This window comes from Macrobrachium rosenbergii, chromosome 3 (genome assembly GCF_040412425.1).
Source record: "Macrobrachium rosenbergii isolate ZJJX-2024 chromosome 3, ASM4041242v1, whole genome shotgun sequence".
NCBI lineage: Eukaryota > Metazoa > Arthropoda > Malacostraca > Decapoda > Palaemonidae > Macrobrachium > Macrobrachium rosenbergii.
In genome coordinates, this window is record NC_089743.1 from 54445819 (window position 1) to 54460511 (window position 14693).

Sequence of the window (14693 nt, forward strand, 5' to 3'; positions counted from 1 at the left end):
TTTTGTATACACAGACATGGCTCTGAAGGTGAGAGATATTTTACCTCTTGTTTAGTTCCCCGTTCTACGAATGAGGGTTTTATTGTCGGTGCACGAAAGAACTGTGATTTTATTATTATTATTTTTTTTTTTTTTACAAAAGACTTTCCGTGCCTAACTTAGTTCGTAGGAGATCAGTGTAGCATTGAAAAAGTTATTATTAAGGTGAAATTTCTTTATAAAATTTTTCTTGGAAAATACTCCAGTTATCTCGTGGGATAATTTATTCTTAGTTTACTTTTCATCTATCTTTTCGGCCTTTAATTCATCTACAAACATATACACACAGACATGATTTTTGTGGTGATATTTAACAACCTAAGATTTTAAATTAATCTTTCCAGGCAATCCTCGTGGCTACTTTAGCAGTTGCATCCGTCCTTGCTGATGTTCCACCTTCCTATAGAGCTCCTGCTCCTTCCTACGGAGCACCCTCACCTCTCTATCAAGCTCCAACTCCTGCCTACAGACCACCTTCACCTTCTTATAATGCTCCAGCTCCAGCGGTAGGGAAGACAAAATTACGTTTACCAAAAAAAAAAAAAAATTATTTTTTACCCTTTCCTGATATCCATAAATTCTCTCTTAACACAGCATACCTACCTCTGAAATTTAACTGCAAAGAAATGTTTATTTCAATCTTTCAGTTATTATTATTATTATTATTATTATTATTATTATTATTATTATTATTATTATTATTATTATTATTATTAAACCAGGGTCCAGCTCGGTACGACTTCAACTACGCCGTGAAGGACGACTACTCAGGAAACGACTTCGGACACCAGGAGGCTCGAGACGGCTACGACACCAAGGGAACTTATTACGTGCAGCTTCCCGACGGCCGCCTGCAGCAGGTGACATACTACGTCAACGGCGACTCTGGGTACGTGGCCGAAGTCTCCTACCAAGGAGAGGCTCATTACCCTCAGTATCAACCCTCAGGAGGATACAAACCTGCCCCTAAGCCTGGGTACGCCTAAGTTAAATAATTGGTTTGGTTCGTCTTGTGGTTATTATTGTTAACAAGTGTTGATACGTCTGTAAATTAGTATGTTAAATTTCAATGCACGTATTAGTCTTATTTATATGTAGATGCATAAAAACAAATAAAAAAAGATTTTTCATAAGAATTAACAGTTCTTGTTTTACCTAAAACCTTTGTATGGACGCGTTAAAACTGAGTAGTAAATCAAATACCGACTTAGTGTACAGAAATATACAGTGTATAAGTAAGTATAAATAGTATACTCATATTAACATATACATTCTTTGGGATGAATTTAGACTTATGATAAGCAACATATGAGGTCACTGAAATCATTACATGTGTTTAATAAGCAACTCATTTACTGTATGAAGCATCATGACAACATCCCAATGAAATACTTAACTTTTGGGAAGGATATCTTTCAATAACGCGGATTAGTATGATGAAATATCTGTATTTTAAGCTCTAACTAACATTCTAATATTAATTCATGATTTCAAGTTATCTATCAGATAAATAACATATGAAATTTCAAGTAGTCACTTGTCTTTTTTCCTCAGCTTTTATTCCAAAGGGATCTGTTATAATGACAATTCATTAACTAGCTTTACACCGTTTATTTCCTTGTAATAAGAAATCATTATAGATATAAAGCTGATTTTCTTTACGACCGATATATTATTATACAAGTTTCATAATATCCAGAATGAAATCTTATAGTGTACGTGAGTATGATATTCCACCCCGTTGCTAATCGAACTTGTATGGTATAAAAAAGAAACCTTAATTAGAATATTAATATTGGCAGATATCTTACCAAACATAGTTTTCGATTCTTATTGAATGTGTATGGAGCTTACTGCTACAACGGAAGGAAATGATATTGAAATGCTTTTTTTCTTACCATAGGTAATCCACAGTTTAAGAAAATAAACCAGATGCTCCGAAAAAAGGACAACTTTACGAAAGCTAAAGACTTACGGTTCACATTAGTACCAAGGTAGACTTCACATCATTTAACAAATGTCAAGATGGATTCTTTTCAAAGAAGACAGCTGTTGAACCTGCCGTTTCCTCTGAAGAACTTTTACTTTATCCGAAAATGCAAGGTTCTCAGTATTGCAAAATTAATTAGATATTTCATGGAATATACTTGCATATCTCAATTCGGCTTAAACAGTCATGAAGAACGTTTCAAAAAGTCAAGATTCGCAATTAGATATGTTCGTAAAATGTCAAATTTAATTCGCCATTGTGTTTTGATTTATTACAATATAAACTGAACTGATTAATAAAAATACAGATATTAATCTATATGAAGCTCTGATGATACATTATATAGGCTACATTATATATGCGAAATCTGGGTTGGCGAAATGCATAACATTATTAATACACTGAGATTCTTGTTATAAGATATTTATCAAAAGATAACTAAACTGAATATTCCCACCACCCTGACATAATACAGCTAGTAGAGTTGATTATGCATCTATTTAGTCCATTTCTCTCATAAAAAATAAAGGTTTTTGGGAGGGTGAGCCACTGGCATGACTTTCTTTAGCAAATGCCTAAAAGAAATAGATAAAAGTGGAAAGAGGGTGGAGAAAATAACATATCTAAACAGAGAGGAAGACACGAAGTAGATTTTTAATGACTTTGAAAAACAAAAATGACAAAAAATTAGCATCGAAACTGCTATGAAATGGTATTGTATAACATCAAGTGAACTTGACATTAGCTGCAGATACCTTGCTGTAAAAGTCAATGGTAGCTGTTCGATCTTATTAAAATATCTGGAAATTCTATGCATTATTTATGATTTCAGCTATGACTTCTGCTACCTCGAACTTGAACTGAACAACGGTAACATTAATCATAAGAAAACTGTGAATAATGAAGAATAAAAGCACAAAAATCAAATAAAAGCCACAAGATTTTTGTTATTTAAAGAAAAACTAAATATTCGAAGACAGAATTTTAGTCATTCTGAATTTGAACACTTTAAAAGGGAACTCCATTTGGATAAGCTAAAATATATTATGGGATTTTTACCCAAAACCCTCAATTTGTAAGTTAGTTTTCCAAAAAATATCAAAGGATTCCTGATATTTAATTGAAGCTCATCCACTGGCAATCTGAATCAGAAAGCATTTATAAGAAAAGAAGGAGATTTTAGGGATAATGTCAAGTTTTGGACATACAAATAAGCTTAAGAAATTATTGAAAATATGAAAAAAGGCTGAATAGGTCAACTTTGACTGAGAACTGTATTGTCATTATACATTAGTTATGGGTGTGCACGAATGAACTTGAAAGTACTTAAAGTTTCAGGTAATCATCTGACGATTATGTAAATTTTTATATAAAGGCATACGTCGTTGCTAGTTCCATAATATAAAAAAATGATTGGTGAATATGAAAAATCCTGCTGACAAGAACGCGAAAACGTGTTGTATAAGCCTGTTTAACTTTTACAAGACGTTATGGTTTCGTTAAGTCTCGAAAAATTCCAACGACATTAATGGCAGTTTTGCGATGATTTTAAAATAACTAAAGAGGGCAAGTAAATAATGTTATTATTTTTGTTGATGTGTTTATAATTCACTCATCGTGGATAATGAAAAGCATATGAAAAGCTTACAAAAACACCGATTTAGAAAGAACTAAGCACGAGAAATTGTGCGTTTTCCTAATTAAGAGACTTTGATATAAAATCGTGGAATTCTTGTTTAGAAAACCATATACGCTAATTACACAAACAGAATGAAAAGAAAAGTACCGGTAAAATAAAAAATTACTCATTACAACGATGAATTCTTGATCATAACCTACACACTGAACCGTTCAAGTGCTTTTTTCCTCTCTCTCTCTCTCTCTCTCTCTCTCTCTCTCTCTCTCTCTCTCTCTCTCTCTCTCTCTCTCTCAAACCACAATCTGTATTCTTTTTACAGATGAATAATTTACTTCATGTCGAAACTACCATTCAATTGTAGACATGGATTGCTGGCTAAATTCAAGGTCAAGATTTTTCTCTTCACTTTGCAGAGATTACTCCAGATCAATGAATTAGCGCACCCTGTGACGTCACAGTTCCTCCAGGTCAAAGGGAGCTCCCCAGACATATAAATGACTCAGATTTCTTTCATGTGAAGCACTTTCTGTTATCTCTTCCGTTTGCACAGACATGGCTCTGAAGGTGAGAAATATATTTTACCTTTGGTGCACACACATATATATATTATATATATATATATATTTATATATATATATATATATATATATATATATATATATATATATATATATATATATATATATATATATATATATACATAATACATATATATATATATATGTGTGTGTGTGTGTGTGTAAAATATTCAAACATCTTTAAAATCTGATATATAGATGAACAGATATTGATATCATTACACGAGCTTTTTAGTATTAACCTGTTGAATTAATATTTCCAGGCAATCCTCGTGGCTGCTTTAGCAGTAACTTCAGTCCTTGCTGATGCTCCACCCTCTTATCGAGCTCCTGCTCCTGCTTACGGAGCACCCTCTCCTTCTAAAGCTCCAACTCCTGCCTACAGAACACCTTCACCTTCTTATAACGCTCCAGCTCCAACGGTAGGGAAAAATTAGTTTACAAGAAATATATATTTTTTCTATCCAATTTCCTCTGATATCAATAATTTCTTTCTTAACACAACATCCCATCTTCTGAAATTTAAACTACAAAGCAAAGTTTATATGAACCTTTATTATTATTATTATTATTATTATTATTATTATTATTATTATTATTATTATTATTATTATTATTATTAGGGGGTCCAGCTCGGTACGACTTCAACTACGCCGTGAAGGACGACTACTCAGGAAACGACTTCGACACCAGGAGGCTCGAGATGGATACGACACCAAGGAACTTATTACGTGCAGCTTCCCGACGGCCGTCTGCAGAAGGTCACTTACTACGTCAACGGCGACACTGGTTACGTGGCCGACGTCTCCTACCAAGGAGAGGCTCATAACCCTCAGTATCAACCCTCAGGAGGATACAAACCTGCCCCTAAGCCTGGGTACGCCTAAGTTAAATAATTGTTTTGGTTCGTCTTGTGGTCATTATTGTTAACAAGTGTTGATACGTCTGTAAATTAGTATGTTAAATTTCAATGCACGTATTAGTCTTATTTATATGTAGATGCATAAAAACAAATTAAAAAAGATTTTTCATAAGAATTAACAGTTCTTGTTTTACCTAAAACCTTTGTATGGACGCGTTAAAACTGAGTACCTAGGTAAATCAAATACCGACTTAGTGTACAGAAATATAAAGTGTATAAGTAAGTATAAATAGTATATTCATGTTAACATATACATTCTTTGGGATGAATTTGGATTTATGATAAGCAATATATGAGGTCACTGAAATCATTACATGAGTTTAATAAGCAACTCAGTTACTGTATGAAGCATTATGACAACATCCAAATGAAATACTTAACTTTTGGGAAGGATATCTTTCAATAACGCGGATTAGTATGATGAAATATCTGTATTTTAACCTCCAACTAACATTCTAATATTAATTCATGATTTCAAGTTATCTATCAGATAAAAAACATATGAAATTTCAAGTAGTCACTTGTCTTTTTTCCTCAGCTTTTATTCCTAAGATATCTGTTATAATGACAATTCATTAACTAGCTTTACACAGTTTATTGCCTTGTAATAAGAAATCATTAAAGATGTAAAGCTGATTTTCTTTACGACCGATATATTACTACATAACAAGTTTCATAATATCCAGAATGAAATCTTATAATGTACGTGGCAATGATATTCCACCCCGTTGCTAATCGAACTCGTACGGTAAAAAAAATAAACCTTAATTCGAATATTAATATTGGTAGATATCTTACCAAATATGGTTTTAGATTCTTATTGAATCTGTATAGAGCTTACTGCTACAACGAAAGGAAATGATATTGAAATGCTTTTTTTCTTACCATAGGTATTCCACAGTTTATGAAAATAAACCCCTATGATCCGAAAAAGGACAACTTTACGAAAGCTAAAGACTTACAGTTCACATAAGAACAAAGTCAGACGTCACCTCATTTAACAAATGTCAAGATGGATTCTTTTCAAAGAAGACAGCTGTTGAACCTGCCGTTTCCTCTGAGGAACTTTTACTTCAAGGTACTCAGTATTGCAAAATTAATTGGATATTTCATGGAATATACTTGCATATCTGAATTCGGCTTAAACTGTTATGAAGAACGTTTCGGAAGGTCAAGATTCGCAATTAGATATGTTCGTAAAATTTCAAATTTAATTCGCCGTTCTGTTTTGATTTATTACAATATAAACTGAACTGATTAATAAAAATACAGATATTAATCTATATGCTCCCCTTGGTAAGTTCTGTTGATACATTATGCGAAATCTGGGTTGGCGATATGCATAACATTATTAATACATTGAGATTCTAGTTATAAGATATTTATCAAGAGATAACTAAACTGAAAATTCCCACCACCCTGACATAATACAGCTAGTAGAGTTGATTATGCATCTATTTAGTCCATTTCTCTCATAAAAAATAAAGGTTTTTGGGAGGGTGAGCCACTGGCATGACTTTCTTTAGCAAATGCCTAAAAGATATAGATAAAAGTGGAAAGAGGGTGGAGAAAACAACTTATATCTAAAAAGAGAGGAAGACACGAAGTAGATTTTTAATGACTTTGAAAAACAAAAATGACAAAAATTAGCATCGAAACTGGAATGAAATAGTATTGTATAACATCAAGTGACCTTGACATTAGCTGCAGATACCTTGCTGTAAAAGTCAATGGTAGCTGTTCGATCTTATTAAAATATCTGGAAATTCTCTTAATTATTTCTGATTTCAGCTATGACTTCTGTTACCTCGAACTTAAACAGAACAACGGTAACAATAATCATAAAAAACTGTGAATATTGAAGAATAAAAGCCACAAGATTTTTGTTATTTAAAGAAAAACAAAATATTCGCAGACAGAGTTTTAGAGTCATTCTGAATCTGAACACTTTAAGACCGAACTCCATTTGGATAAGCTAAAATATATTATGCCCTCAATTTGTAGCCTAAGCTAGTTTTCCAAAAAAAATCAAAGGATTCCTGACATTTAATTGCAGCTCAACCACTGGCAATCTGAATCAGAAAGCATTTATAAGAAAAGAAGGTGATTTTAAGGATAATGTCAAGTTTTGGACATACATATAAACTTAATAAATTATTGAAAATATGAAAAAAGGCTGAGTAGGTCGACTTTCACTGAGAACCGTATTGTCATTATACATTAGTTATGGGTGAGCACGAATGAACTTGACAGTACTTAACAAAGTTTCAGGTACATCATCTGACGATTATGCAAACTTTTATATAAATGTATAAGTCATTGCTGGTTCCATAATATAACAAAAAAAGGAATAGTGAATATGAAAAATCCTGCTGACAAAAACGCGAAATCGTGTTATGTAAGTCTGTTTAACTTTTACCAATCGTTATGGTTTCTTTAACTCTCAAAAAAGTCCAACGACATTAATGGCAGTTTTGCGATGATTTTAAAATAACCAAAGAGGGCAAGTAAATAATGTTATTATTTCTGTTGATATGTTTATAATTCACTCATCGTGGATAATGAAAAGCATATGAAAAGTTTACAAAAACACTGATTTAGAAAGAATTAAGCATGAAAAATTGTGCGTTTTTCTGATTAAGAGACTTTAATGATATAGGCTAAAATCGTGGAACTCTTGTTTAGAAAACCACATTATTACACAAACGGAATGAAAAGAAAAGTACTGGTAAAAGAAAAAATTACTCTTGATAATGATGACTTCTTGATCAAAACCTACATACTGAACCGTTCAAGCGCTTTTTTCCTCTCTCTCTCTCTCTCTCTCTCTCTCTCTCTCTCTCTCTCTCTCTCTCTCTCTCTCTCTCTCAAACCACAATCTGTATTCTTTTTACACATGAATAATTTACTTCATTTCGAAACTACCATTCAATTGTAGACATAGATTGCTGACTAAATTCAAGGTCAAGATCTTTCTCTTCACTTTGCAGAGATTGCTCCAGATTAATAAATTAACGGACCCTGTGACGTCACAGTTCCTCTAGGTCAAAGGGAGCTCCCCAGACATATAAATAACTCAGATTTCTTTCATCGGAAGCACTTGCTGTTATCTCTTCCGTTTGGACAGACATGGCTCTGAAAGTGAGAAATATATTTTACCCTTGGTGCACACACACACACATACACATATATTATTATATATATATATATATATATATATATATATATATATATATATATATATATATATATATATATATATATATATATATATATATATATATATAAATATATAATGTGTATACTAATTAAAGGACAATAAGTAGAAAAGGCCTAACACCAATCATGGTTTCACTTTCCTTCGTGGCATTCCCTTTATTTATATTCATCATGTTCCATATTTTCATGATTCTAGTTATATATATTTATATATGCATACATATATATATACATACATATATATGTATATATATATATATATATATATATATATATATATATATATATATATATATATATATATATATATATATATAATGTATATTTACATATATGTGTGTGTAGCCTAAATAGCCTATATACAAACATCTTTAAAATCTGATATATAGATGAACAGATATTGATTTCATTACACGAGCTTTTTAGTATTAACCTGTTGAATTAATATTTCCAGGCAATCCTCATGACTGCTTTAGCAGTCACTTCTGTCTTTGCTGATGCTCCACCCACTTATCGAGCTCCTGCTCCTGCTTACGGAGCACCCTCTCCTTCTAAAGCTCCAACTCCTGCCTACAGAACACCTTCACCTTCTTATAACGCTCCAGCTCCAACGGTAGGGACAAATTAGTTTTACAAGAAATATGTATTTTTTATCTAATTTATTCTGATATCAATAATTTCTTCCTTAACACAACATCCCATCTCCTAAAATTTAAACTACAAAGCAAAGTTTATATGAACCTTATTATTATTATTATTATTATTATTATTATTATTATTATTATTATTATTATTATTATTATTATTATTATTATATTATTATGATATTTAACCAGGGTCCAGCTCGGTACGACTTCAACTACGCTGTGAAGGACGACTTACTCAGGAAACGACTTCGGACACCAGGAGGCTCGAGATGGCTACGACACCAAGGAACTTATTACGTGCAGCTTCCCGACGGCCGTCTGCAGAAGGTCACTTACTACGTCAACGGCGACTCTGGGTACGTGGCCGAAGTCTCCTACCAAGGAGAGGCTCAGTACCCTCAGTATCAGCCCTCCGGAGGATACAAACCTGCCCCTAAACCTGTTGTACGCCTAAGGGAAATCATTGTTTTGGTTCGTCTGTGTTGTCTTTATTGTTAACAAGTGTTGATACGTCTGTAAATAAGTATGTTAACTTTAAATGCACGTATTAGTCTTATTTATATGTAGATGCATAAAAACAAATAAAAAATATTTTTCATAAGAATTAACAGTTTTTGTTTTACCTAAACCCTTTGTATGGCCATTTTAAAACTGAGTACCTAGATAAATCAAATACCGTCTTAGTGTACAAAAATATACAATGTATAAGTATGTAAATAAAATAGTGTATTCATGATAACATATACATTTTTTGAAATTAATTTGGAACTATGATAAGCATCATTCACTGACAACATTAAAGTGCAATAATTAACTTTTGAAATGAAGCATTCATGACAACATAAATAAATCTAACTTTTAAAAATATCTTTTATAACGCAAATTAGTATGATAGAAATATCTTTATTTTGAGATCTAACTAACATTCTAATATTAATTTATGATTTTCAATTTATCTACCAGATAAAAAACATATGAAATTTCAAAAAGTCACTTGTCTTTTTTTTCCTGCTTTTATTCCTAAGAGTCTGTTATAAATGACAATTCATTAAAGTAGACTATTTATTTCCTAGTAATAAGAAATCATTAAAGATATGAAACTGATTTTCTTTACGACCGATATATTACTATAAAAGATTTCAAATATCCAGAATGAAATCTCGTAATATACGTGGCAATGATTTTCCACCCTCATTGCTAATCAAACTTGTATAAAAAAAAAATAAACCTTAATTCGAATATTAATATTGGTAGATATCTACCAAATATGGTTTTAGATTCTTATTGAATCTGTATGGAGCTTAAGACAATGAAAATGAAACCAAATGATATTGAAATGCTTTTTCTTTTACCATAGGTAATCCACAGTTTATGAAAATAAACCCTATGATCTACGAAAAACGACAACTTTATGAAAGCTAAAGACTTACAGTTCACATAAGAACAAAGTCAGACTTCACCTCATTTAACAAATGTCAAGATGGATTCTTTTCAAAGAAGACAGCTGTTGAACCTGCCGTTTCTCTGAGGAACATTTACTAATTTGCAAGGTTCTCAGTATTGCAAAATTAATTGGATATTTCATGGAATATACTTGTATATCTGAATTCGGCTTAAATAGTCATGAAGAACGTTTCAGAAAGTCAAGATTCGCAATTAGATACGTTCTTAAAATGTCAAATTTAATTCGCTGCTGTGTTTTGATTTAATACAATGGAAACTCAACGGATTAATAAAAATACAGATATTAATCTATATGCTTCCCTTGGTAAGCTCTACTGATACATTATGCGAAAACTGGGTTGGCGAAATACATAACATTATTAATACACTGAGATTCTAGTTATAGAATATTTATTAAAAGATAACTAAACTGAAAATTCCCAGCAGCCTGACATAATATAGCTAATAGAGCTGATACCTTAGATGATTATGCATCTATTTAGTCCATTTCTCTCAAAAAAATAAAGGTTGTTGGGAGGGTGAGCAAATGACATGACTTTCTTTAGCAAATGCCTAAAAAAAATTGATAAAAGTGGAAAGAGGGTGGAGGAAACAACTTATATCTAAACAAAGAGGAAGACACAAAGTAGTTTTTAATGACTTTGAAAAACAAAAATAACAAAAAATTAGCATCGAAACTGGAATGAAATATTATTGTATAACATCAAGTGACCTTGACATTAGCTGCAGATACCTTGCTGTAAAAGTCGAGGGTAGCTGTTCGATCTTATTAAAATATCTGGAAATTCTCATAATTAAATCTGATTCCATTTACTTCAAAATCATCTGTGACTTCTATTACCTCAAACATAAACAGAACAAAGTCAACATTATTTATAAAAAAAAAAAAACTGTGAATAATGAAGAATAAAAGCCACAAGATTTTTGTTATTTAAAGAAAAACAAAGTATTCGAAAACAGAGTTTTAGAGTCCTTCTGAATCTGAACACTTTAAAAGAGAACTCCATTTGGATAAGCTAAAATATATTATGGGATTTTTACACTAAGCCCTCAGTTTAAAAAAGTTTTCCAAAAAAATCAAAGGATTCCTGACAGTAATTGCAGCTCATCCACTGGCATTCTGAATCAGAAAAACATTTATAAGAAAAGAAGGTGATTTTACGGATAATGTCTGGTTTTGGACATACAAATAAAAAAATGAATAAATATGAAAATAGAAAAAACTTTGAACGCGAATCGTAACGTTAAATTGAGAAGTCTGTTTGTCATTATACATTAGTTATGGGTTTTAGGTACCTTTCGAGTTAAAACATTTGATAGTAGTTTTCCTCATGAAAGTTTCAAATAACTATCAGGCTGATGATTATGCAAGACTTTCAAATGATAAATGTTTATAAGTCATTGCTGGTTCCATAAGCATATAAAAAAAAGATGAAGAAAATGAAAAATTGTGCTTTTTCTGTTTAAAAACTTTAATAATATGTTATGTAAGTCTGTTTAAAACCACATTACCAAACGTTATGGTTTCTTTAAGTCTCAAAAAGAAGTTACCAACGATACATTAATGACAGTTTTGCGATGATTTTAAAATAACCAAAGAGGGCCTAAAGTAATGTTATTTTTCTGTTGATATGTTTATAATCAGTCTTCGTGAATAATGAAAAGCATATGAAAAGTTTACAAAAACACTGATTTAGAAAGAATTAAGCATGAAAAAGTGTGTGCTTTTCTGATTAAGAGACTTTAATCAAATAAAATCACTTTGGAACTCTTGTTTATGAAAACCAATTAACAGAAACGAAATGAAAAGAAAAGTACTGGTAAAATAAATAACTCATTATAATGATGATTTCTTGATCAAAACCTACATACTGAACCGTTCAAGCTCATCTCTCTCTCTCTCTCTCTCTCTCTCTCTCTCTCTCTCTCTCTCTCTCTCTCTCTCTCTCTCTCTCAAATCCACAATCTGTATTTTGTTTATATAAGTAGATGAATATTTTACTTCATTTCAAACTACCATTCAATTGTAGACATATATTATAAATACTAAATTCAAAATCAAGATCTTTCTCTTCATTTGCAGAGATTGCTCCATATAATAATAAATTATATCACCCTATGACGTATAGTTCCCTAGGTATATATATATGCTCCCCAGACATATAAATAACTCAGATTTCTTTCATATGTATATACTTGCTGTTATCTCTTTTATATACACAGACATGGCTCTGAAGGTGAGAAATATTTTACCTCTTGTTTAGTTCCCCTTCTACATAATGAGGTTTTATTGTCATATATATAACTATATTTTATATTCTATATATATATATATATATATATATATATATATATATATATATATATATATATAAATATATATTATATACTAATATAAAGGACAATGTGTGTGGAGATCATAATAACAGCATTGAAAAACTTATTATTATGATCAATTTATTTTAATTCTAATTTATATATTATAAAATACATACATACATACATATGTATATATATATATATTATATATATATATATATATATATATATATATATATATATATATATATATATATATATATTATATATATATCTACAATACATATATATATGTGTGTGTAGTGTAAATAATTTTAAATATATCCAAATATCTTTAAAATCTGATATATAGATAAACAGATATTGATTTCATTAATCTTTTTAGTATTAACCTGCAATTAATATTTCCAGGCAATCCTCGTGGCTGCTTTAGCAGTCACTTCTGTCCTTGCTGATGCTCCACCCACTTATCGAGCTCCTGCTCCTGCCTACGGAGCACCCTCTCCCTCTAAAGCTCCAACTCCTGCCTACAGAACACCTTCACCTTCTTATAATGCTCCAGCTCCAGCGGTAGGGAAAAAAAATTAGTTTTACAAAAAAAAAAAATATTTTTTTATCTAATTCTCCTGATATCAATAATTTCTCTCTTAACACAACATCCCATCTTCTGAAATTTAAACTACAAAGAAAGTTTATATGAACATTATTATTATCTTATTATTATTATTATTATTATTATTATTATTATTATTATTATTATTATTATTATTATTATTATTATTTAACCAGGGTCCAGCTCGGTACGACTTCAACTACGCCGTGAAGGACGACTATTGACTCAGGAAACGACTTCGGACACCAGGAGGCTCGAGATGGCTACGACACCAAGGAACTTATTACGTGCAGCTTCCCGACGACGGCCGTCTGCAGAAGGTCACTTACTACGTCAACAGCGACTATGGGTACGTGGCCGAAGTCTCCTACCAAGGAGAGGCTCAGTACCCTCAGTATCAGCCCTCCGGAGGATACAAGCCTGCCCCTAAGCCTGGATATGCCCAACGGAAATGATTGGTTTTGTTCGTTGTTGTAATTATTGTTAACAACTGTTGATACGTCTGTAAATAAATATGTTAAATTTAAATGCACGTATTAGTCTTATTTATATGTCGATGTATAAAACAAATAAAAAGATTTTATAAGAATTAACAGTTCTTGTTTTACCTCAAACCTTTGTATGGACAGTTAAACTAGTAGTAAATCAAATATGTACAGAAATATACAGTGTATAAGTAATTATAAATAGTATACCTCATATCTAGAATTCTTTGGGATGAATTTAGACTATGATAAGATAAGCACTGAAATCATTACATGTTTTAATAAGCAACTCAATTACTGTATGAAGAATCATGACAACCTCCAAGTGCAATAGGCTACTTAACTTTTGGGAAAGATATCTATTAATAACGCAGATTAGTATGATGAAATATCTCTATTTTAAGATCTAACTAACATTCTAATATTAATTTATGATTTCAAGTTATTTACCAGATAAATAACATATGAATTTTCAACTAGTCACTTGTTTTTTCCCTGCTTTTATTCCTAAGAGATGTTATAATGAAAATTCATTAATTAGTTTTAGACAGTTTATTTCTTTGTAATACAAAATCATTAAAGATATAAAGCTGATTTTCTTTACGACCGATATATTACTATATAACAAGATTCATAATATCCAGAATGAAATCTCGTAATATAAGCTACATGGTGTGTGATATTCCATCCCGTTGCTAATCAAACTTGTATAAAAAAGAAACCTTAATTCGAATATTAATATTGGTAGATATCTTACCAAATATGGTTTTAGATTCTT

The 14693-nt window shown here is 31.1% G+C and overlaps 2 protein-coding genes across 2 annotated transcripts in view; one reads left to right on the plus strand and one right to left on the minus strand.

Moving 5' to 3' along the window:
- The window catches only part of LOC136855710 (cuticle protein 21-like), an 81449-nt gene that overhangs the window by 57642 nt on the left and 9114 nt on the right, over positions 1 to 14693 (minus strand). The gene's annotated exons all lie outside the window — the stretch shown is intronic.
- On the plus strand, positions 17 to 9015 carry LOC136828249 (cuticle protein 7-like). Its single transcript, XM_067086112.1, has 5 exons — positions 17 to 28; positions 384 to 545; positions 762 to 975; positions 4562 to 4675; positions 8906 to 9015. The coding sequence occupies exons 1-5, from the start codon at positions 17 to 19 to the stop codon at positions 9013 to 9015; spliced, it is 612 nt and encodes a 203-aa protein (XP_066942213.1).